At 42.0% G+C, this 26225-nt stretch overlaps 2 protein-coding genes across 7 annotated transcripts in view; one reads left to right on the top strand and one right to left on the bottom strand.

The window, feature by feature from the left end:
- Positions 1-3359: 3359 nt before the first annotated feature.
- LOC139329069 (parapinopsin-like) lies at positions 3360-6313 on the top strand. The gene is made up of 4 exons (XM_070959202.1): positions 3360-3690; positions 3938-4266; positions 5004-5246; positions 6108-6313. The coding sequence occupies exons 1-4, from the start codon at positions 3360-3362 to the stop codon at positions 6216-6218; spliced, it is 1014 nt and encodes a 337-aa protein (XP_070815303.1). The 3' UTR covers positions 6219-6313.
- An 863-nt stretch (positions 6314-7176) lies between these two features.
- Positions 7177-26225, bottom strand: part of cacna1da (calcium channel, voltage-dependent, L type, alpha 1D subunit, a) — a 57325-nt gene continuing 38276 nt past the window's right edge. For 5 of the 6 annotated variants that reach the window (XM_070959195.1, XM_070959198.1, XM_070959199.1 and 2 more), the window contains 24 exons: positions 26086-26193; positions 25943-25995; positions 25701-25847; positions 25329-25530; positions 24950-25108; positions 24540-24650; positions 23175-23258; positions 18061-18189; positions 17902-17967; positions 17714-17805; positions 17454-17613; positions 17238-17365; positions 17023-17119; positions 16812-16914; positions 16544-16645; positions 14723-14856; positions 13755-13871; positions 12961-13349; positions 11856-11882; positions 11059-11187; positions 10812-10951; positions 10323-10429; positions 9757-10074; positions 7177-9609 (listed from right to left, as the gene is read on the bottom strand). In XM_070959195.1, coding sequence (XP_070815296.1) covers positions 9304-9609; positions 9757-10074; positions 10323-10429; positions 10812-10951; positions 11059-11187; positions 11856-11882; positions 12961-13349; positions 13755-13871; positions 14723-14856; positions 16544-16645; positions 16812-16914; positions 17023-17119; positions 17238-17365; positions 17454-17613; positions 17714-17805; positions 17902-17967; positions 18061-18189; positions 23175-23258; positions 24540-24650; positions 24950-25108; positions 25329-25530; positions 25701-25847; positions 25943-25995; positions 26086-26193 — 3408 coding nt within the window. In that variant the 3' untranslated portion in view covers positions 7177-9303. The remainder of the gene's footprint in view (positions 9610-9756; positions 10075-10322; positions 10430-10811; positions 10952-11058; positions 11188-11855; positions 11883-12960; positions 13350-13754; positions 13872-14722; positions 14857-16543; positions 16646-16811; positions 16915-17022; positions 17120-17237; positions 17366-17453; positions 17614-17713; positions 17806-17901; positions 17968-18060; positions 18190-23174; positions 23259-24539; positions 24651-24949; positions 25109-25328; positions 25531-25700; positions 25848-25942; positions 25996-26085; positions 26194-26225) is intronic. The other variant, XM_070959197.1, reaches the window with a different exon arrangement.

Here is a 26225-nt window from a genome sequence, read left to right as displayed (position 1 = left end):
CAAGATCTAAACTCCTCTTCCACGCAGACATAAAGTTTTGGGTGGTGCGCCATATTCATCGGTGCTTATTATAAAATAAGAGCGGAGCCACCGTCCACTTTAAACTGCTGATTGAGAAACGATAATGTTGTCAAGGCAGCAGGCGGGTTGATGCACCACCCCTCCACCCTCCCCCTCCTCCACCACCACAGAAACCGTGTTTCGACTTGAGGCTTTTATTAGTTTAGTAATTGCGTCGTACATCAAAGTTGTGAGGAGCCTGTACTGTCTGGGACGTGCCGATAAGCTGCCTGCATGTTGGATGACGGACAATATCATCCAGGCCTCTCCTCTCGCTGCGCCGCCTCTCCGAAAGCTTTAATTAACTATCGACGGCAAGTAAAAAGCAGTTCTGTCACGATACTGAGGAGAGTCCCCCCGTGTTTTTTCGTCTTGTCCTGCTGAAGTGTCCTTGAGCAAGGACTGTGTGCTTCCGCGTCGCTGCACCAGTCTGTATCCTTTGCGCATGGGGATACAGATCCCTATTCTCCATTTGGCTGAATCCCTTGAATATCACAGTGACCTCCACCCACGCGGTGCAGTAGGTCAAATAAACTCATTAGTCAGTACAAATTGAGTGCATTCACCAGAGTACGATGTTATAATATCGTGTATCTTGCAACACCTTCGTCTGCGTTTGTGTGAATATTTCTTTTAATGCATTTGAGCAGCTTCCACAGTGAGCACAGTCTTGATTAATAATGAGTTTAATACCCTTAAAATACTCTGAAATGTTTTTTTTTTCCCCCCAAAAAAACCAAAAACATGCAAATATTTTTCATTTCAGATTTACTGGACACAAGATGTCCAAACTTCACCAAAAAAAAAAAAAAAAAAGTCCATTCACACTGTGTGTGGCCTGGAGCTTCTGTGTCCTACTTGTGTAAGTTAAATGCAGGGACATGATTGGCTTCCAAGCTTCTGATGTCATAAAAACATTGCGTATGTGCATGTGTTAAACTCTAATGTGAGCAGAGAAAAGAACGTTCCTCCTTCAACAGATGAATGTGAGAGCAGCCTTTTGGTGTCAAACTCTGCATACTAAAGGTCAAACAGCCAAGTGGAGTCACACAGAGCAACACAATGAAGAACGTCCACAGTTAGCACTGTTTATTTTACACGTTTCACTGTCCATGTTACCAACTGAACAGTTATAGTGACATAATCAATCCTGCCTCAGGACTCTGAGGCCTTCTGGTGCTCTCCGAGGTGCTGAATTTGGTTTGGAGCACAGCTTCTGTTTGCATGTTTGTCTGACATATATTATGTTTAAGAAAGACATTCCCAACTAAAGGTCAACTTTCAAGCTTTTTTCCAGGACTTCCAGCCATACCACACATACTTCATCATGGAATGGCATTATCAGGGAGCTAGATCTGTTGATGTGCTAGCTCAGCAGCTGTTATCATTTCATGCATCATACTTTCAGGAGCTCTTGTTCATGTTGGCTAAGCATAAGTGCATGTTTCACCTTTTAAACAGTAGTTTCACAAAATAATTTGTATTCAAGGTCCACTTATTAGCATTCTGAAGTTTTCAAATAAAAAAACTGAGGAAAACAGAGGAAATATCTAAATCTCTGAAATCCCATCTGTGGAAATGATGTGTTCATGGACCTCTGGTCGGACTCTTTAGTAAAGCGGGGGGGGGGTGGCGTTCAGCCTTCTGAAAACAGGTGAGCTGGTCTCTGTTTTCACAGCTTAAGTTTGTGTTGTTCCAAGTAAATCAAAACAAATGAAGGTTTTGTTCTACACATAAAGATTTATCTGAGCCAGACTGCCGCTGATCTCACAGCCCAAACAGTTGTAATCTCCGTCTTGACTTGATTGGACATAAACCTCTTAGAAGGTTAAACATCGGACACCTGTTGTCATGTTAAGTCCGGGGGCTTAACCTCACCTCATGCCTTCAGCAGTGGGAGTATAAGTCGATTTAGACCACCTACAACATCTCATCCAGTGAACTGTGACTGCAGAAAGATTATATCCCACCTCAGTGTACCCTACATTGCTCATTGGTCTTATACATGCATGGAACCACTGTTGCCTTTATATGTTAACATCACTGCTGCCAAGACTCAAAATGACAGTGTTTGATATTAACATTAGTTAACCATGCAACAGTGACATGCTATACTCAGTTAGTTCAGACTTCACTCGAAGCTTCAAACATTAAAACCATGAAAGTGCCTGTAGCTCTTTTTGCTGTTATTATCACATGTGTAACTCAGCATCAGTCTGACTCAGTTTGATAACATGTTCAAGAGAGATTTATTTATAGCACATCACAGTGATCCTGAGTCCAGACAGCACATTGCATTATGGCTGTAAATAAAAGCTTAACCGGTTACTTCACCATTCTCTGCAGGAGCACGAGCTTAAGTCTTAATCTGACCCTCAGAAAACTTAAAACTTAAACTCTGTCATACAGACACAGAGAGGAAAAGCTGTCCACGTGCATTTGACCCTTATTGTCAGTCATATGCAGTGCAGTGTAAATTGTTATAATTAATACAGGGGATGAACAAAATATCCAGAACACCTTAGAACAAGTTGATATGATGTTGAATCTTTTGCAAAGATGCATCAGAGATAATGATGTTACCATCAATGTAAATGAGGCCTGAACAATCTATAATAAAGGAATCTCTCACGATGACGCTACCTGTGCCGTCTGATTACAATTACAATTAGTCATTTGGCAGACGCTTTTATCCAAAGTGATGTACATATGAGATTTTCATACATGACAAGCAAGGTTCTAGACGGGAGAGAACAACAAGACTAAGTGTCCTAACGCAACTTTCTGGTCCAACTGGACACAGGTGCTACAAGACAGTGCTACGAAGTCTCTGTCTGATGGAGATGATGCGATGGAGAGCATTTAATTTACCTGGTTAAACTTTTACTGAGGGCTGGTTTGTGTGAGGAAAGCGAGAGGGAGAGAGAAGCAAAGAGATCATCAGCCCTCATCCATCTGTGCTGTAGTAACTATAAATTGTGATACTCCTCCTGTGAACATGTCTCAGACGCACTCTCTTTATCCCTCTGTGAGGTAGGAGTGGTCAGAGAGTTTACTGATCCTGGTGAGGAGCACTGTGGAGTCATCCCATTTAAGTGCATTTACAATCAAGGAAAAGGTGAGGGATCAAGGATCATCATTTGGAGGAATTACTCTTTGTTAAGTCCTGATCTGGAGGACTTATTCTTAGACTCTGGGCATCTAATCTCACTTGTCACACTTGGGTCGCGAGATATTGAACATCAAGAAGCTCCAGGACAAGAAGAAACTACCTGACCGCTTTTTAAAGCTTTGCATCCATGCAACCATCTCTTTTTTCCCCAAATGCTTCCTCCTACCTGGGCCCACATGGGGAGCCCCCTCTGTCGCACACTGGCTTCATCATTCTCTCCATCATTATGGCCATTTTCACCTTTCCGGCCATCATACTCAACGCTACAGTTATTATTGTGTCTCTCATGCACAAGCAGCTGAGGCAGCCGCTCAACTACGCTCTGGTGAACATGGCTGCGGCTGACCTGGGCACAGCCATGACCGGGGGGGTGCTGTCTGTGGTCAACAACGCCCTGGGGTACTTCTCCCTGGGAAGAGCAGGCTGCGTGATGGAGGGCTTTGCAGTGTCCTTGTTCGGTGAGTGAAAAGAGGAGGAGCACATTAAAGGTTATTAACTGCTCAAATTATCACTGTTCAACATGAATACTCTTCTTCATGTAAAATGTAGTGTCTTTTGTTAAAAATGAATTTTTCATTAAACAATCATTTGATAGTGTTCACATCATTTTCATGTAATCATAGAGCAATATATATTCATTTTTTCGGTCTGCAGGCACTTCCCTGCTTCTCCCCCCTGACTTTGCTTTCCCTCGCTTCTCTGCAGGCATCACATCTCTGTGCACAGTTGCTCTGATCGCAGTGGAGAGGATGTTTGTTGTGTGTAAGCCGTTGGGGCAGATAACCTTCCAAAAAAAGCACGCCGTTGGAGGTATTGCCTTATCATGGCTGTGGTCCCTCACATGGAACTTACCCCCCCTGTTCGGCTGGGGCAGGTATGAGCTGGAGGGTGTTGGGACGTCCTGCGCGCCGGACTGGCACGGACGAGACCCTCATAACGTCTCCTACATCCTGGCTTACTTTGCAGTGTGCTTTGCTGTTCCCTTTGCCGTTATCTTGGCATCTTACACGAAGCTGATGTGGACATTACACCAGGTGAGCATTTGTACATTTGGCTTCATCACAGGCATAAATGTCAAAAAACATTTATTACCGTTACCACAGTTTGAGGCTAACTGAAAGAAGTAAAATTATTTAATATTTCACAAAAAATCTTAATTATAGAAAAGTCAAAATACTTAAATGAATAAAATAAATAAAAAGAATGAAAATAAAAATGTGTGTAAATTTGTTTTTCCATTAACCATCTGAGGACACCTCAGATTTATCTTTTAATTCTTTGGAGGTGGCCTGACCCCTATTTGAGAACCAATAGACTAAACTAACTAAATGGATATTTAATGTTAGCTCCACCTTGACCATCTACAACAGGAAAATCCTGCCCACTAGTTGCATTAATATATTAGTCACACAGGGTATTTTTCTGCAGAATCGGTACTTTATATCTTTATATTTAAGGCACATTTAGTTTTAATGCTTCTGTAATTAACTAGGGTTTTGAATGTACTCTTACTTGTGATTGAGTATTTTTCACATTTGGTAGACTGGTACTCTTTGTCCCAGTGCACAGTGTTCAGATATACAGTTTGTTGGTAACCATAGTTCATCTGTAGTCTCTCATTTTCCCATCATTCACAGTGCATGCAGGAGAAAGCGGACATAAGGATTAAGATTAAGGGTCATGTAATGAAACAGTGGTCGTCTGACACTTTTGGACCAGAGACTTTGCAGTCGTGCTATGAAAAGGCTAATGGACCTCGAACTGTTCACAGGTATCAAAGATGGCCTGTTTGGAAGGTGGTGCAGTAGCTAAAGGAGAGATGAAGGTGGCGTCCATGGTGGTCCTGATGGTCATGACATTTCTGATCAGTTGGTTGCCTTATGCTGGCTTGGCCATGCTGGTGGTCTATAACCCTGAGGTGGATATTCACCCACTGGTGGGCACAGTGCCAGTTTACCTGGCCAAGAGCAGCACTGTGTACAATCCTATCATCTACATCTACCTCAACAAACAGGTACTCTAACACTAGATGCAGATAATTACTGAATTTAAGTCAGATGTGACGTATGCAAATTGTAGGAGCAAAGCTTGTTAAGAACCAGATTTCTTTGCCGTTTTGGCACACCAACACCATCTAGTGGATTGATAGACCTGGTTTTAGGACACTTGTACAGCTCAGGAACATGCATTTCTGTTGGAATTGGATCTAAAGACAGCTAACTGAACTAACCAAATTTGAATGTAACAATAACTTTTTGTCTTTCATTGCAAATGCGATCACTTTAATGTGCAATTCATTATGTGCCTTTTTGGTAATCTTTTCTTTATTCACATTGTACTTTAGCCCTCATCCTTAGTATTTATGAGTTCCATACAAACATTAAAAAAGTACTAACAAGTATAACACACTCTAATGTATTTTTAAGCAGCTCCAAGGACATTTTGAGTGTTTATTAATAAACAGTATTTGTCAACTGTGATAACTTTTCCCATAAAGACATGTTTCATATTATTACAACTGTGTTATAACTACATTAAAAATATTTCTGCTCAAACCTAAATTATAGTGCATCAAAAAGTATTTTCTTAAATTTATAAGTTTATAAACTGCTTATACATGCTAAATAAGGTGAAGAAAAGAAAAATATCTTTTATGTTATTGTTTTTTTCGGAATATCGTTAACATTATTGTTGAATATTAATTTCACATTTATTTCTATATTATACAGCATATATCATTTATATGATATATAAACAATGCACATTGAAAGAGCTACTGAATGTTGTCTGAATGTACATGTATAGCGTGTCTTGACAGAACTTTATCTGCACTGGTTCATTTTTTGTTTGTTTGTTTGTTTGTTTTTTTCTACAGTTTCGTAAATTCGCAGTGCCCTTCCTGCTGTGTGGGAAAGAGTCCTCGCTGGAGGACGAGGTATCAGAGACGACTGTGGAGACGTCATCCAGCAGAGTGTCGCCCGCCTGAAATGTTTGTCACCTTTGACTTTGATATGAATATTATTTTATGCCATGGGTGAAGATGTGGTGGTGAAGACAGAAGGCAAATAAATGAGAACAGTAATTCAGCATAAGTTTATTCAATGATGATCATTAGAAAATAAAATATCAGTATCGATTCAAATAAAGTCAAGGCTAAAATAAAATGAAAAATACAAAAAAAATGTATTGATACAAAACCCAGAAGGTTATAGTAAAGCATTTGCTACTAAGAGAAATGATGTTTACTGAATAAAAACATTAAGGAGCAAATATCAAGACTTTCAAGTAGAGAACATTACCATGGGTCTTTCCATACTTTTGTACATATTTTACATTATCTTCTATTTTAATACAGCTTTCAGAACATTAATAGTTGTAATAGTAATTAGAATAATAACAATATGAAGAAAACTAATAGAAATGTTCAAATCAATATGTGTTTCTCTGTAAACTGGTACTTTACCGCTTTATTTTTTTCTCTACCCGCGAACAGAGAAACAGTGCACCTTGAAAATATTTTTTCAATACTCTTTCATTCCCAGCATTGTAAGGTGAGGTGTAAATGACAAATATAGATTCCACTAAACCATACACACAGTCACAAAAAGTACAAAATTGTCTCACCTTAATACACAAATCTGTTTAGAAAAAGGAGAAACAAAAGCACTATACAGTTACTTGTGCAAAGACAAACAGCTATGTGCTAATATTTAAATACCATTGGTATAGACTGAACCAAATCATTATTTTCTTTTTTCAGGAATCCCTGACATGAGGTAAAAGTAAGTTCTTTTCATCTTTAGTTTAACACAACTTTTAAAAGTGTTTACAAAATAATGCATATCTTCAGTTCATCAGTACTGTAATTGCTACGAATAGTACAATGTGCCTGTTATGTGCATTGGTCCTTTTATGTGAGTCATCAACAAAAGGACTAGAACACATTTTTTTTTTTTTTTTTTTTTTTTACTCACAAACAATTCAAAGAGCCCTTTCAATGTGCACACAAAATGGAAAACCTACATTTTCATGACAGTATTCGGTTGAATTAGAGTACAGTACGCACTCGCCAACAAATCAAACACTCATGAACGACAGATCACGTTAACCCTAAATATCCTTGGTGCTAATTCAAACTCTCCATGGTAATGCCTGAAAAAGAACACTTCAGTTTATTTCGTCCAGTGTCTGTATTGTAATCGACCAATAAATGAAAATCAATAAATAGATATTTTGTTGTCTTGTGTTCCAACTTGTGGGCTTCAGTTGCTCCTTTTTATGCATCATGTGATAGTTTCATTTTCCCTTGTAGTCTCATTAATAAATATGGGGGAAAAACACTAAGTCCAGGTTCAATCCTTACTAATCCCTTTCAAAGACTCCACTGGGACACTGTGACAGACAGGTAAGTTGAGACAATGATATGTTGTCACCGTTGCCTAACGAGGTATACTGTATGCAGGAACCAGGCAGGCTGAGAGAGAAAGGGGCGGGGGGTTAGTATTGCTTAGCCTCTCTCCAGCATCCTGACACCAGGACACCCTCGGTCATTCCACCTACAACACACGTCGGACTGTTTCTGACCTTTGGATGTGTGCATGTGTCTCCTGCCACCGCAGGCTCAGAGGCCTCACACACTACATGAAGGCTAAGATGTGATTGCCAAGATTCAGTACAAAGGTTGAATGGAATTACACCATGATCAACGAGGAGTATGTCATGGAAAATCCCAGCACAAGCTATGAGAAGTACGAATTTATCCCTGTTATTACCATCTGTCATTTTTTCTTTCTTTCAGCAGCAAAAAGGCATTTCAGTAGGGGCTGACGAAACCTAGGTTTGACTCTGAAACCAACTAAAAAAGCAGCATTGTTAATGCACTATGCATTTTAAATTCTTGTGCATGCCCTGCACAAAATATGCAAACAAATGTGTTCATCACATCTATTATAAAATTTCAGCACTGGATCCTTGAGGCCTGCTTTCTAAAAATGCTCCTTTAAAGGGGGCTTAACCTTATGCAACTGGTGTTGGTTTAATGAAGTAACACATATACTCCTATGCTAAGAAATCAAAGCCATTTGCATATCTTGTGCAGTAGTGTCGTCACACAAGCAGAACCTCTTAAAAATGCTGTTTTTATAGGCAAAATAAAGGGTGCATATTAGCAAAAAAATAAAAGGCAAATGAATATCAGAATAATTTACCTAATAAAATAATGCAAGTCTGCTTTTATAGCATAACAGGAGTCACAAGGGTCCATATTGCTGATCTTTTAAATAATACATAATTACAAAATATAGAATATCTCTTTACAAAGTTTCTTTTGTTATATAATACAATTTACAGCATATCAACTATGAAATATTAATCAGGCTATTCTAAAATTTTAAAATAACCTGCCTGCTAGTGCATTTATCACAAATGCTTTTGTCGCTTCAAAAGTACATATCTCAAGTTGAATGATGCTATAAGTAGGACGGTTAGTTCCTGCATAATCTGGTACAACTCTACTGGTGCTCTTCACTTTTTGACTCAGCTGTAGCGAACATTAAACGGTCTGTTCTAACAACAAAGGGATCAAGTTAGACTAACGACTACGGGAGGAGATATGCCTTTCTATACTTGCATTGAAAACTTGCATGATATGCCAAACCTTAATAAAGTGACCGAGGTAATGACATCGTACATCTGATTGTCATCACCCTTAGAGACCCGCCTGAAGGAGTATCTCACACCTTTGCCAACTGGTCCATCTTTCACTGGCATCAATGTCCTCATCTCTGATTGGCTGCAGGCTGAACCTGTATGTCACCTCCAGGTCAAGACCTTTGACAGTCAGTCCCTCTGTGCTCAGCAGGGATGGTATCTAACTCTGTGCTGTGACCTCCTTTGCTGGCAGGTGGAGAACAATTAAATGAACGGGACTAGTGTGTCTCTCTTCTATATGCCTTTTTCTCTTCAGTGTAAAAGGCACTTCTTTTGGTCAGAGCCAACAGATGCATTTCTTTTTTGAATTTTCACAAATTTTGTCTGACAAGGTTCTAATTTGCAGATTTCTCCAGCCACTGCTATAAAGTTGTGATGCAGATCATCTCGTCTGCCAGGTCCTCCTCATAGAGTGCTCTCGGCTCTGTCTCTGGCTCCTCGTCGCTGTAGCTGGCTGCCGTGTCCTGCAGTTCATAGTCCCTTGGAGTCAGAATGGGGAACACGTTGACCCCGTTGACGCTTGGGGCCATCCCTCCGTTCAGCAGGTGACTGGCTGCACTCTCCATCTCATCTATTGTCATCTCACACGCATCTGCTATCTCGTGCTTTGTGGCAGCGACGAACTTGGGGTCCTTGGCATATCTCCCAAGCCCTTCAGATATCAAAACCTGCTCGACAGATTGTGAGGAAAACATACGTTACTCTCGATCTCTGCAATCTTGTGCTACTTATCTTGCTTGTCATATTTTGCTTTGCAGCATCAATTTAAAAATGTGTCTGCGAGAGCAATGTGTTTGGCAAAGCTGAAAACTCACCGCTTCCACAAGGCTGGTGGCACTGCCTCTCTTCTGGTGGTACTGGTTATGGTACTCAGGTGGCACCTGCAGGTGGACAGGCGAGTACGTCCTCTGGGAGAACTCGGGGTCGTCTGTGTACCAGGAGCTCTTGCGCACCGACACTTGGCTGCTAGCAGCACTCTCCCTGTGTGGGTGATCCACACGGATGAGAGGGGTGTAGTATGGTGACTGGTCTTTACTGGCCGGGGTGGCAGGGGGAGTGGCCCAGGAGCGGGTGGAGCGGGTTGGGGAGAGGCGGTGGGCTCTGCTGGAGTCCAGGCCTGCTACAGCCATAACCTGATGAGCCACAAGAGACACGTAAGCCAAGCAGCAGGCAGCTGAAGTACAGTCAAATTGTACTACTCTACAACTAACTACAACTACTACCGCTCCTGCAGGAGGACGTGTGTGCATAGAGGGAAATATGATGCATTTGTTACAATTTAGAGACAGGGAAGTAATAAAATAATTTCAAACAAGTCAAAAATGTGTTCAAAACAATGTAAAGGAGCAAACATTACACGTGAGACATGTGCTCGTGTTACCTGGTGCTGCATAAGGTGCAGTGGGAGAGCGGTACGCTGATGTGGAAGCTCATCCTGGCTACTTTGTCTGCGCAGACACTCAAAGTTGAAGGATGGCCTCCTGTTACCTGAACGAGTCAGGAGTGGACCAGTGAGTGACCTCATGCAGGAAACTTTGACAGCATGCAACACTGCAGAACACTCAAGGAATATTCAACTGGGTGAGAGGGTAAATCATACAGTGAGTGTTAGATGTATTGCTATGAGTGCATTCAGTAGAGTGACCCTTTGCTGACAAAGAAAGCTGTTTTGTGGCTTCTTTTATCCAAACGTTTGTATTTTTCAGTGGCTTTGTAGGAAGGCTATCGCTAGTAGTTTTAAAAATCACATTCAGTTTATTATATATATATGTGTGTTGATATTTCTTCCATTCTTGTATATGATTATCTGCTTTTGCAAATGAAGCCTTCATATGTAACTCATGCTGCAGGATACAAAAGGGTAAGATACCTTGAGGCGTGGCGGGAAGCAGCCGTCTCTTTGGTGATCTCCGTGAATCTCGGTAGAGAGGCTGCTCATCATCGTCATAGTAACTGTCTGGGTGATGGTAACCTTTGGGAGTCTCATACTCCGTGTCACTGTTCTGATACCTGAAAACATATAGAAAAAAAGCTCTTTCTATATGTTTCCTATTCTGAGGAGAGAACGACTGCACATAAGCTACATGAGCTCAAACAGAGGTCAGAAAGAGTAACACCTGTCCCCTGACAGCATACTGTCGTCTTCATAAAACTCCTCCCCGCTGTAATACTCCCCAGAGAAGCGATCTTCATCAAACTCCTCCTCTCTGCGGATGGTGGGGTGGCGTCCATCCACTCCGTGGGACCTGATGAGAGGTCAGGGCAAAGGGGTCAGAGCCTGCACACTGCTGCTGTTCAGAGGGGTAACTGGAATAGGGCCATGCACTGCCATGCAGACGCAAGCCTCCAGGGGGCAGCGATGCAACTGAACACCCTATTAACCACAGCCAAACCAAGACAACAGGCAGCAAGTCTCAGGTGGAGGAGCATCACTATGTCATCCAATCATCTCCTCCACTTTGAGGTCCTTCATTAGATGAATTAAAACACAGATTGCTTCTGTTCAGGAATCGTGGAGTGAATTAAGTGCAGAACTAGCAGCGACGAGTCGTGCGATCTTAAAAAACATTCTCAAACATTTGTTTGTTTTTGAGCATCTGGGTCCTTCTTCAAAGCAAGCACGTCACTTTGACACATGCATAAAGCAGGGCTGCTCTCAGCAATATGCTGGCCACTAACATTTATGTTGTTCCTCCTTTTACTTTAAAGCACTGACACAACTGCATCACAACAGAGGCAGCTGGTAACCTGACGAATGACTGGCCAGCATATAGCACATAACACTGACTTATCAAGGATGCAACCATTCACCGATCCAAAACCAAGTCAAAATGAAACAAATAAATGTGAAAATAAAGTCCTTCTTTTGCTGTTGAGACAGACAGCTGGAGCCAAACCTAGAAAAACAACATACCTAACATAGGTCTCATAGTAGCGCCTTCTGTCCAAGAAAGCAGAGGGATGGTTGAGAGAAAGCATTTTGGTTAGGAAGGAGAAAGGGAGGAGACAACACAGAGAAAAGGGTGGAGAAAGTGTGACATATATATCCTACAGTATATGAATCATATACAGCATTCTCATATATATGTATGAGGAGGAGAGAGTGTGATGGCGGATGTTGACTCCAGTGTTGGCTGACAATTCCATTTTCTATTTTTAAGATAAGAAACAAACTAAAAATCATTTCTCTTTTGCAAAGTGGCAGCAATGAAATTGTCCTCCAAACTTATTGGGTACTAAAGAAAAACAGGCCCAACACTGGAGCAGCTGACTAACCAGAGCATGGGAAATCAGGAGATAAGGATACGATGGGTCACTTATGAAATTAACTGTCAGTATGAGAGTAGGCTTGTGATGCATTATGGAGTGAAGGGTTTACAATATAGGCTTGTGAAGCAGGAAGGTTTGATAAGAAGCTGGCTCCTGCATGTGGGGAAAAGTATTTATGCAACAGATATACATTCACAGGTCTTCTCATTGCTGCAAGCAGTCAATGTGTTGAAGCTAATACCAGCGTTTTTAAAAATGTCCTCAGTTATGTGCTGTCCCACAACCTAAGATAGCTGCATGAAAGGAGAAGAGTGCAACAAGAAACACATTTAAATACTTCTCCAATTGCTTTTTTTTTCTGCGTGCTGACGTTTCAGCCAAACAACTAAAGGGAAATACATATCCAGATACTTTGAGACTCTTAAACACTTGCTGTCAGAAGTTATTATTGTGATATATTCTGTACATTACATGAGGTATTTATATCTAAACTATCTATCTTGTCACAAAAATTACGAGAAAACCTTGCTTAATAGGAAAAAGCACAACCAAGTAGTCCTGGGTGTTATTTAAAAAAAAACATTCATCATGTTTGCATAACATACAGCATGTATCTTGAATAATTTCTAAATTTGGCAAGTTCAGGAACAAGCATACACCATCAAACGTGCTCAGAGATCTCACTCCACATCTATAATTTGAACCATTTCTGCAGCAGATCAAAATGCCGATAATCAGCATGTGGATACCTTTGACCTTGGGGTGTTCGGGGTTTGTCGTAGTCGTAGTAGGAGCTGCGAAGACCTGGGTAGCCATTAGGAGGTGCGTGTTCATAGTAACGATGATGTCCTCCGTTGGGCAGACTGGAGACGTTGGCATTGTTGAGGTTGATGTTGGTGGATTTCGGAGACTTGCCGTAGGAGTTGTGGTGGCGGTGGTGATGGTGGTGGTGGTGGTGATGGTGGTTGGGGTGGGACATTGCATTGGCTCGAGACAGGCGTCCCACCGGCTGTTCCATATGGGCGTAGTGAGGTGGTGGCTGCACCTGCAGAGGTCGCTGCGTGGCATTGGTCTGATGGCCATTGGATCGCCGATGACCACCGTTCATGAGATGGTTACCGAAGAGTCCGCCGTTACGCTGTGGAGGAAGGCTCAAAGTAAAACCACCAGGGCTTCGACTTGTTACAAAGCAACAGAATAAACATGCTATTGATGTTAAGTCTGGGGATTTTCTTTTCAGAAACTGTATGCGCAAAAAGAAGTTCAGAAGCGGGTTTCATGGCACATGACGTGATGAATGCATTGTTTGTAGTTTGTTGAAATTGAAATGGCAGAAAAACAAAGGAAGCCAAAATGAAAAAAAAAGCTACATATTGTAGAATTTATATAGAGACAGTATCTACTGCATATTTAGCTGATTCATATATCCTTTAGCTTTATTATATGCACATTAACATGGAAACACCAATAAGTAACTTTACAAGCACAATATTTGATTTTTGCCACAAACATTCCTCCTGTCATGTAGAATTAAATCAGTTACCCTATAAATTTCCTCGTCTTCCTCTGGAATAAAGTCTACTAGCTCGTCATCTTGCAGATCACATGATATCGCTCGGCGAATTTCGGGCCCAATATCATGCAGCGTGCGAAGGCCAGCCTGTAACCATGACAATAAGAGGGCTAAACGCTACAGCGGGGACCTTCATCTTACAGCTCACAATGCGAAATCTGACATCACACAATCACAACCATCACACATACTGGGCATACACACACCTGTGCTGGAATATGCTGACATTTACGGTACTGACGGACTGTGAGAGATGAGAACGCACAGACAGACAAATGTGCCCTCCTGAATGCGACCTGCTGTGAGTCTCACTCAGCTGAAATGTCTTGTGTAGCATCCAGCTGTGCTTTGTCTCACATATGCTACAGTGAGTTCGGTAAAGGACTACTTTTCTTGCTTTCCTTTGCTTTGTGGGTGTACTTAACCAAATTAGCACAACATACACAAAAAACGTCTCTACAATGAACTGTAAGCTGGTCATTTTTACTGTCTGACAGTGATATATGGGGATATATTGTAGCCATATATCGTACATCATAAGGTAACAGAAATGGCGACAAGCTTTGCATGTGAATTTCATGAGTCGATGAGTGAACTGGGATGCACAGAAAACACATGAAATGAAGGCTGGAGACGATGGCACACGCTTAACATCAACGTCTATGATACTTAAAGATGCAGAGACACGAATAACAAGTTCACACATCGGAAACATATAAACCACAGATTCATACTGTACACCAAGATCATGAACGTCCTGCTGGATCATAAACCATAACATTAGCACACTTAATGATATTTGAATGAAATGCACAAAGACACATTTTAAAGACTTGACTCAACAAAATTACAATGCTCATAAATCCACGTTTTCACACGATGCTGAACAATCTCTCTCCTCTCTCTCATAAATAGTCCACAAACAGTGCGAGACTCACCTGCAAGGCGATAGCTGTGTTGTTCTGGGAGGGGTGAGCACCCACCAGGCCTTCCTCTTTACGTTTCTTGAATTTCCTAAAGTAGTCCTGTATCAGGAAGGTGGCATAGAACTTCCCCACGGTTACCTCATCATCTGAGTGAACAGACCACACAAATGCTTCCTGTGTCAGCAGGTCACTACACACAGCACCCTGGGAGAGAGAGGGAGAGGCTCTTCTCCTCCCTCGTCCATTCTCCTTAAAAAATGTGGGTCCATCACCTTAGGACTGCAGACAAGTGAGGCACGCTTCAACCCCAATCAATCAAAATGATTTATATCAGAATTATATACATCCATCTTGATGGTGTATATACTGTACCTCAATCTGCACGACCTGAGATCCTTCGCTGTGTTTCAGAAAGAGCAGAAAATCAAATATTTGCTACAATATCTTCCTGTTGTTTGTGTATTTCTACATCTACAGAGATTTAGATGATCTACATTAAATGTATGTTTGATTTTAAATGGGATGGATTCAGTTGGAGGATTACACGTTCAAATGCTTAGACTGTGACAGATTAAAAGTGAGAGTAGTCGCTGCAGTAACTTCTCTGTCCCTTCTTTCTTAATGTTGGGCTACTGATGAAGAGGACAGACTGAGCAGAGTTACGGTCAAAGAGACCACAAATAAACACACAGCATGATTAGAAAACACTGCTACATTTCAACTGGCAGTGTGTAATTAGCAATGACATACAGGCTGCAAAACAGAGATTTATATCAGATTCATCATAAACAACTACCATTAATTTACCTTTGAGACACTTTCTTATTTTGTTTGAATTTTTTTTAAATTTCGTTTTTGGGAGGCAGGGCGATGTATGCACCAAATTATCTTTTGAAATGTCTGACAATGCCATTTAATTTACTGCTTTAGCACATGCAAGCAAGCAGATCTACAGTATGCATCATACATGTCAGTATGTTTGCAGAAATTCACCTGTTTGTGCTCATGTATGCCTTTGTGTCGTATGATGTGTGCTAGGCCATGAATACTGTATGTTCTTGCATGTATTTTTGTCCCATTTTGGATTTTTTGGTTTTATTTGAAGAGTATTTGCAAGAGTGTGTGAGAATCATTCTGAAGCAGGGGTCTGAATCACTTTGAACAAGCACGCCGGGGACAGAGATCGGAGAGAGAGGCAACACTAGTTCCATGCCACCACCCTAAAACAGAACTGCTTCAGAATATTCTGAAGTGCCTTAGAGTTTTAGATACAGAGACATAAAAGTGTGAGAAGAATAAGCTGTGGAAGCTCAAGCAGTGAGAAAAGGACAGAGATTAAGGCGACAGAGAGGGTCAGAGAAATGAGAGAGACAGATAAAGGAGGAAATAGACAGAGAGATTAGTGAGAAAGACAGAGCATGCACTCGCACAGTGGTCTATATGGCCATGCAAGCCCAAAGCCCAGCGGACAGTCAGTGGCCTCCATCAGCATCCAGGGCAGGAGGGAGGAGTGTGGACCAAACACACATGGATAAGAAACACACTGCTGAGGGGGCAACCAGGAGAACATGAGCAGAGCAGAAACAGCACGATACAGCTTTACTTGTGTGTGAGAACTGATGTGTGTGTGAGTGAGTTTTTATTTAAGGATATAGTTATGAAAGAGTAGTTTGGAGCTTCCTGTAATTTTATGCAAACAGCATGTGGGCAGCATATGGTGTGTGTGTGATTCTGTGCAAGCTGCTCTAGCTTGGTTTTTGTGTGTCAAACTGTAACAGAAGGACTAGGAGGTGTATGTGATTTCATTGATAGACACGGGCCGATTCCACTAACCACCAGCAGGGGGCACCACTTGATCCAGCAGCTTCATGCTGGTTCTCTTCCAGATTTTCTTGATGACAGCTCGCAGCTCTTCATTGGCTTGCTCTAGATTACCTGCACCACAGGGGATCAAACGTCCCTCAGAAAGCAGCACTCCAGTTCACAGCCATTTTAAATCCATGCAGGCTCATAATTACAGGTAACAGAGAAAGTTCAGTGAATGCATCAGCAGAATATTATATGTGTTTTTTTTTTTTAGGCAGTACAGTGAAGATCATACCCTCTGTTTTGATCTTCAGGGCGGTGCGCACCAGTGCAAACAAAGTGGCATTAAACATGACTGTGCCATCACTGTTCAGAGGCATGTTCATGGCTACCAGCCTCTGAAAGAAGAGAGTAGATATGGGCCTTTACATGGCAGAACAGGCTGGATCAATGATCAGTACTTCTGTGTGCAATTTGTTAATAAGATGATAAAAGAAGGGAGAGACCTTGCAAGCGACTCTATGAGGGCACAGTTTGCCAAAGCCGAGAGGAGGCTGGATACGACGAAGAAGTGTCACGACATCCAGATGTTTAATTCTGCCCCTGTATGAGAGAAAAAGCAGATGTAAGACGTTAACTGCTAATGTACTTACTGACACATGACAGCACAGAAACATAAACGTGCAACACTTCCTGATACTGTTGGTAATAAAGCACGTACTTCGCCTCTGGGTCGTACTCTGACCAAATTCTCTTGAATTCATCAAGGTGGTGTGGACCAAGAATGGACCAATCACGTGTCAGATAGTCAAAGTTGTCCATGATGACGGCCACAAACAAATTGATAATCTGGAGGGGCACAAAGGTGTAGTAATATTAAACATTATGATGTAAATAACTACTAGAAAACCAAACACTGTTGGATTTTTGTGTTTACCAAGAAGGCGCAGAGCATGTAGAAGGTGATGAAGTAAACTATTGCAAATCCACTGCCACACGTCATCTCCTCCCCGGGGTTGTAGTCAGACTCTGGGTCACAAAGTTTCCCTGGCATACAGGCCAACATGATCTCCTGCCACGCCTCTCCAGTGGCACATCTGCAGAACAGACAGCCATGACAGACACAAATGAATCACTCAACAAGTGACCCACAAAAACTAGACGAACAGTGAGTCAGTTTCCTAAAATGCTACACACCTGAAGAGAAGCAGCACAGCCTGAGGAAAGGTCTGGAAGTTGTTGTTTCTGTTGATGTGCGTGCCGTCCACCATGGCAACCTTTCCGAACACCTGAAGCACAAACATTGCCCACATGAATTTAACTGCGACCTCACCAACACGTGTAAGATAGAGGAAAAATATTTTCTGTCATTTTTAGCTCCCAACCTGCATGCCAATGACAGCATAGATGAAGAACAGCATGGCTATCAGAAGAGCAACATATGGCAGAGCCTTCAGGCAAAAAGAGAGGAAAGAAAGTAGATTAACATGAGTGACTTTAATATTTCCCTCAGTCGCTGATCAAATGATTGTGCTACGCCTCACCTGGAAGGACTTGATGAAAGTCCAAAGCAGGGTGCGAATACCCTCCCCTCTGCTGAGGAGCTTGACCAACCGCATGACTCGAAACAGACGAAAGAAGGTGATGGAGATGCGAGCGCTGTCCTCTGTGTTCTGTGGAGAAACAGCCAAGAGTCAGAGGACAGGAGAGCAACAGTGTAGTAGGTAGTGAACACAGAGCATCTGGCTGTGCTTTACAGGATGATGAGGTCTGAACTGAGACCCAGGAGCCAGATACATATGGGCTGAAAGAGCAGCACTGCATCTTTTACATATGGAAAACTACATGTTTAGCACTGATTTGGAGCAGGGATTAGTTCTCTGGTGTAATGGCAACATCTATTAGATGTTCAAAGTACAGATTTTTTACACAGCATATACAAGGCTGTAGATTTTAGACAATTATTGGTACAAACGTAACCAAACAGAGTCTCTTAAGCAGTGTAGCTACAGCTGATATGTTTCGCTTAATCTGCGTCCAAAGCACTGTCAGGAGCCCTGTCACTGTACAGACCTACAGGGGAGGAAGCAAGGAGGCAAGCATGCTGGAGAAAACCTTGCCATACTTGACAGGACACATCTGCACAAGCATGGCACCCTCAGTCCAGAGTCACTGCATGCGGAGTCACAGTGGGGCCAACCCGAACGGGTCGACCAGGAGGTTCACAGGTCAGAGCTGGGTGACCTGATCCCAGGGGTCATCCATGGGTCGCTACCCCACGCAAGAATGGTGGCAGAGACCATGTAGCAGTGTCAACAGCACAAACGTGAGGAGCGGCCCTAAACCGCTCCCACCTAACAGGACACACAGCGTCACGTTTGAGTGACACACTCTCCTTAGAAATAACTCCAAACGTTTAGGAAAATGAAAAGTAAATTTTGTGGATATGCGCCAAATGACCAAACAGAACACATGAAAGAAAAGAACTACGGAGAATGGAGACCTTACCATGAGAAAATAAACGAAATAGAAATAAGCAGTAGATCGTAGGAGATGTAGACAACAGAAACATACTAAACAAGGAAATGCAGATCTAAATATGGCATGGCCCTAAGGGGGGTGGGGGGCGGAGCATCTTACCCCCATCTCATCCACCTGAGGAGTCTCCGTTGGCTTTAAAATCAAAGACCTGTATTAATGACTTGCACAGAGCCGGCAGGTCTCACACACACTGGGCCAAACACGTGACATTACATTTGAAAAGTCTCAGTCAAGACGTAGACACAACAAAGTCACTACTCTTGTCGTTGACAGGACAAAACTGCCTTATCGTACCACTATGACAAAGACAGACATTCATGTATCACTGTCTATGTACACTTAGTATAATGACAGACATCAAACATTATCTTAACACTTTAAAAGACTGCCACAAAACAGGTTTACAGCTTAACATTCTCCATGTACGACTTAACAATTGCATGTCAGACTGACAAACAACATGGAATTACTTAATTACTTAGCAACATGTAAGACTGGCACACAACTTTATCACTCCCCCGGTGTGAAGGTCATTACTGATGGGATTGAATGGATTGTATGGTTGAGATGTCTTTGCTGAGCTTTAAACAGTGTTAATGAGAAGGTAACTGACTGACATAACAAATGTTATGAATTCATGTCATGATAAAAGCGCCGTCTGCTATTCTGACACAGCCTTGACTCACAGGCAATTATTTGTTTTAGACTTCGGATTCAGGCAAGTACACATCAACATATGAAAATCATACATCGTGTGCATCATCAAAGGACTGGAGTACATAAGACAGCTGCAATCTCACTCCCCTCTGGGTTGCAATGATTTTACGTAAACCAAGTATTTTGAAAACAATTTTTTTTTTCTGTGGTTGAAATGAAAATGCTTGAGAGGACTGAGGATCACAAAATTATTTGATAGCCGCTGGCACAAACCCACACCCATACACAGTTTTTTGTCTGCAATTCACATTATTAACAATAAATTGTAGCAGTATTCAGTGAGCATTTGAACACAGAGAAAGTCCAGGTGCAAAATAAAATAGAAACATCAATCATAGTGGTGGTGGTGGTTAGGCAGGACCTGTATAATGATAATGTGATTTTTTGCAAAAGAATGAGATTAACTCAGCACTCATATCAGAAGGCTCAGCACTGAAAACAAAGAGATACTCCAGACAGACATGGCTTCATTCAAATCCCTCAGCACAATACTTGACAAACCGTCAGTATGAGGTGCAGAATGAGCAGAAATGATAAAAATGTAGAACTGGCTTGAGGAGGTTCTTTAGGTAATCCTGGCCACAGCGCAGATGGAGCATGCGTTGGGCATTGCCACGTTGCTGGGGAAGCACTGCACGCACACGCAAGACATTTGGATGATGAGGAGCCATAGGTGAACTCATAGCAATGCAGCAACTCATGCATGTCAGTAGTGCCCTGCAACAAAACTGCCATAGCAGGGCGCTCTCACAGTCCGGTGCAGAAAGAGGTGAATGGACGACAGGAGTCAGAAAGACAGAGAGGGAGAGGAGGAAACCAGAGAAAAGAGACCAATACTCGGATAGAAAATAAAGCCAGACAGATTGAGTAGCACTGAAACAGGAGGAAGAGGAGGAGGAGAGGCAGAGAGGTGCAAAGAGGGAGAGAGTAGAGCATTACTGTTGGAGTGTTCATGCACCTGACTGGAGTCTACACACCTGCTCTACACATGAGCTCCTTTCTGAGCTTTAAGAGCTCACTACAGGAAGACAGAACAAAACACAGAGACAATCACTCACAGAGACACAAACACAAGATCATCAAAGAACCTCAAACTCAGCTGCATTAAACCACCATCAGTGTGAATGTACAAAAATACGGACTAATTCAATGGCTTCTGATCCATTGATCAATTCTTACCTGCTGGAGACTGTTCAATTTGAGGACTGTAACTGAAGCCTAAGTTTTAGCTGCTGAGCAAGCATCTGTTTCTATCAAGTTCACACCATGACTTATCTGTTCACCTATTATCGATGCATTAAATCAAATATCTGCAAAGCTGCACAACTACACAACTTTAAGGAAAGGAAAAGATGACATTTATCTCTTTTTGTTGAAAAACATCACCATTTTCAGCTTTTCAAGCACTGGTTGAGTTTCACAGATTCTATATTAAAATTGTCCTTAATGTTGTGTAGGATGGACGTTTCCAAGCTCTGAGCTCCAGGGCCATTCTGTCTGGAGGTAAAGATCGAGGGGTATGGCAAGAGAGAAATGGCAAACTTCACAAGGCTCTATGGAAAAAACTGACCGGCGGGGAATGGAGCGGGTGGCCAAGCGCCATCTGTGAGAGGCGGGACATGGAAAGGATGTTAGGGAATGAGATGAATGATGGACGCCTCCCAGCATGCATTAGGAGTGGTCACAGTGGCCAGATGAGAAGCCAAACAATCACACAGCTCATGAGTGGAATGGCAAGCAAGTAGCAAAAATCATTAGATTAAGATGCAAGCCCCTTGTAGATCAGCAATAACAAAAGATTAAATGATCAAAGTTCAATATCTGATCTGGAGCAGCAGCAGCAGCGACCACATGCAATGCAGATCACAAATAAATGGAAATGACAGATGGAAGGTGCCTCACAAGAACCGCTATGAAAGCCCTTGTGAAATCAACATCATGTCCCCGACATTCACAACACACATACATACTTACATTCATACAGACAGCACACCTTAAAGTACAAACTACACACGTAAAACACACATGCATAACAACAATAACCACCACCGCATGTTTTAAACAAAGTTAGTGCTTGTTCGTACACTCATGCAGACACACATTTTGGAACACAAACTGAAGAAAACACAGAAAACATGAAATATAACTCCAGAAAAACAGCACTGCAGCTCAGACACGAGAGCACTCAGGAGGGGGAAGGTGGGGCAGGCTGAATCGTTGGTACACTGCCCCTCTGACAAGCACCATCATCGCCATAAGTATCCCTCAGAAGCATGAAATTTGGTCTCATAGCCTCACTGGTGTTTCTTTGTAGCTTGGACTAAAAATCTTTACCATTTTCGTGGCAGTTAAACTCAACGCACAGCTCAACATTTTGACACCTTTGTTTAAGGTGCTTTTGTGAGGAGCCCAGCCATAAAGAGGGGAATGTTTTTTTGGAGTTGGTTGATGTAGAGAAGAAGTAATTCGCTATTTATGGAGCCTTGACATGAATCATCAAAGTGACTGACTGATTTGAATCAACACTGAAATAAGCTTTCAATTAAAATTAAAACTATGTGTCGCTGCAAAATCTTTTTTTTTTTTTGACTCAATAAAACCAGTTTACTTTTGAATCCACTGTAAAGGGGTCCCGAAGATAAAGTTGTTATACACAACAGGTTACACACAGAAAACATTTTTGTTCATTGTCATACTTGCCTCTACAAGTTTCTATGGGAACAGAACGAACAAGAGTAAGAATTAGACAACCACATCATAAATGAGCCTGCTCTGAACCAAATACAGGCCACAGTTCACAAAGACATGTGACAGACTCCTGTTTTGGACACGCATGTCCAAGGGTTAACAATCAGCATGTTCATCAGAAAACAGACGGCACTGCAACACATTGATGATAAAACACTGAGCAGGAGCAGAGTTCCTACAAGACAGACCAGTCGATTAACTCAGTGTATTGTGGATGTAGCAGTAATAAGAACAGGACATAAATGAAGGTCAAACTGAAGCTTTGCAGAATGAGCCAATGGCACTTCAACAACCATCAATGCCACTGCAGAAAATAACGCATGCTCGGTATCACAATAAATATGGAAGCTCTGATTGGGAGCACTAGAAAAATGGTTCCCAAATAAAATCTAAGGGGTCATCGGATGATTTAAGAAATAAGAAATTCAGGTTTGTTTTTAATTGTTTCTCATTTTTTTACAGAAAAAAAAAAAATTGGTTGATCTGCTCAACTCTTGTTAAGGCCAAGTAGACTGCTTCATTTTCAAGGTCCTCAAAACAAAAATGTTGGGAACCTCTGCATCAAATCATAACAAATCATTCTGGCAGTTGCCATGTGGCTTTCCTGTAAGGCTTCAGTTCAACTTGAAAGGCAGAAAAAAGTAGTACTTACATTCACTTCAGTGATAGCGATATCGACGACGCTACCAACAACAATTAAGGCATCAAATGTGTTCCAAGCATCAGCGAAATAGTGCTGTTAATGCATGGAGTTACATGTGAGGGTAAATGGGAATGAAAGAGAGAGACCATGAAGATGATCAGGGAAGAGGGAACGAGCCGAAGGATTAAATGAAATGGCAGGGTCAGGGGAGGACAAAAAGAGAGAAAAAAGGAGATTAAGTGTTAAGAGAGATCAGACAAAAGGCCAGAAATCTGACTCCTGCCAAGGACACCTGCAGTAAGAGCCGCGGTGGCCTGAACAGAGAGAGGTCGGAGAGCAGCGGGCGGCTCAATGTAGCCGAGCTTACTTACATCGATCTCACTGAGAACAATGTCTACTATGCTGCCAATCACAACCAGGGCGTCGAACACATTCCAGGCGTCCCCAAAATAGCCCTGAGTGAGGTGGAGCGAGTGGTGGGCGAGTGGGACGTGAGATCAGCACAAACAAGAAGTCTTTATTCTTACAATGAATTTCATATAGACTTACTCTGTTCATTGAAAACACACACGGCTGCTGCAGGGCTTATGACCGTAGGCCATCCGTTTATACTGTTGAGGATCTCTTAATGCTAATCTTACATGCAAAAGCTCTGCTGCCAAGATTACGACAGACAGTGACGACTATTTTAGTACAAAAAAAGAGCAAAAGTCAGCACTGCACCCCACACTCAGTCTCTTACTAGCATCCTGTCCTTCTTCTCAACACACAGCTGTTGGACACGCGGCGCAGTTGAAGGGAAAATGGAAAGACGGTGACTGACTCAATCCGCTGCTCTGTTCTTAAACATTCAAGTAATTATTATTATTTGAACGTTGGATGAGAGCATTGATACCACTCTCTTATCCTTCCACTAAATATGAAGCTACAGCCAGAAGGTGGTTAGCCTAGCTTAGCATGAAGACTGGGATCAAGCTGAGCTAGCTAGCCCAGCTTTGTCAAAAGGTAACCAAATCTATAAAGACAGGCCATTGTGGTTTTACATGGTGCCATGCAGGAGCAGTAATGTCCATCTATCACCACCACAGAAGCTCACTAATTAACACTGTGACCTCCTGGAAAACATTTCACCTTTGGACAGAGCCAGGCTAGCTGTTTCCCCCTGTCTTTGTGCTAAGCTAAGCTAACTGTCGTTTAATTTTTAACAGATGGATGTATGTGTCAGTGTTCTTAAAGCATTTCTTTAATACAGTAAATAAAACTGTATAAAATGTATGTCAAAGTAGGACATCTGTGTGTGGTTTTCAGTGTTGAGCCTCTATTTGAGTGAGTGGATGTTTGGTTGTCTGTGAAGACGTCTGTGGGGCGACTCACCCTGGGTTTGAAAGCGATGAGTTTGAGAACCATTTCCACAGTGAAGACAGCAGTGAAGACCATATTAAGAATGTCCATTACATAGTTAAAGAGCGCTGACTGGCCGTAGTGCTACAACATGGAGATAAAGAGGAAAGGTTAAAGGAAACCAAAGAAAGGGGAGCTGCTATTATTTTTTAAACTTTACCACTGGATGGTATAAATATACCATTTATAAAAATAACATTTTTGGAGACAAGTCATCTATACTGATGAAAATATGTACGTAAGTACGTCATTTCCATTAGACCTATAACCTGTAAGTATATTTGATCTTCACTTTTGCGTCACATTACAGTACTACTACAGAATATCCTTGCAGCCAAGCGTAATCTCATTCTTTTGAACAGACCAAGAGTGTGACTTTTTACCTGCACAGCCAGGCAGAGTGTGTTGAGCATGATGAGCACAAACATGATGTACTCAAACCCAGTGGAGTTCACCACATACCAGAACTTGTACTGGTACGGGTTCTTAGGGATGTACCTCCTCAGTGGACGTGCCTTAAGAGCGTACTCCACACACTGACGCTGCACAGAAATACACAAAATGAGTTTTAATGCTCCCTTAAACACAGCCCTGAATCCAAACTAGACTATTTAAAGCAGCCACAATTAGCTTTTCTGTGGAACAAGAACAAGTTCTCCTTAAGTTCTCTTTAGTTTTTGACCTAACACACACACACACGCACGCACACGCACACACACACACACACACACACACAGATTTTGTGAACCTGCTGAGTCTGACCTGGTTCTTGTCCAGTTCACAGTTTTTGTACTCTTTCTCTCCTTGTTCCTGAAATGTGACGATCACAAAACCTACAAAGATGTTCATCATAAAGAAAGCAATGATGATGATGTAGATGATGAAGAAGATGGAAATCTCCACACGGTAGTTGTAAATGGGACCGAGGTTCTCCCTGTTGGAGTCGATTGCCTTGTACAGTAACCTGAGAAGAGCAGAAAACAGGAAGAGAGCATGTGACCTATGTTCTCCACATTTTGTTTGGTTCTCTCAGTGCACTTTGAGTTTCGAACTTTTATTTTCCAACCTTTTCATATGCTGCTGATAATACTGAGATCTGACTTTAACACAGGGATTAAGAAGTCTGAATCTTACGCAGGCCAGCCTTCAAAGGTGGACACAGTGAACAGAGCCATCATAGCCATGAGGACATTGTCGAAGTTGAAGTCACTGTTGTGCCACACTCGCTTGTGGATGGTTGGCTGGTTCACATCTCCATCCTTATACAGAATGTAGGTGCCCCTATGAGATGACATGTTACATGGAGGTTAAGACTGAAACTAGGATGATGACTGCGCGTAGTTTTGCTGTGAAGGAACAAATCAACCAAAACTAACTTGCACTCCTCTGGGCTGGACTTGGCTTCATCAGTGCAGCGATAAAACTTTCCCTGTTGAGGAAAACCAAACATCAATGACACATACATCAAAACTCTGGCTTCATGTGTAATTCTGATTTTTTTCATCCTCACTGCTCTGACCTTAAACAGCTGCACCCCTATGCAGGCGAACATGAACTGGAGCAGGGTGGTGACAATCATAATGTTGCCGATAGTCCTGATGGCCACAAACACACACTGCACCACGTGCTGTAACGCAGACATACAAATGTAAACACATT

This window comes from Chaetodon trifascialis, chromosome 3, assembly GCF_039877785.1.
Source record: "Chaetodon trifascialis isolate fChaTrf1 chromosome 3, fChaTrf1.hap1, whole genome shotgun sequence".
In the NCBI taxonomy this organism is placed as follows: domain Eukaryota; kingdom Metazoa; phylum Chordata; class Actinopteri; order Chaetodontiformes; family Chaetodontidae; genus Chaetodon; species Chaetodon trifascialis.
The sequence above is the reverse complement of the archived record's forward strand: the minus strand, read 5'-3'. Positions and strand labels throughout refer to the sequence as shown.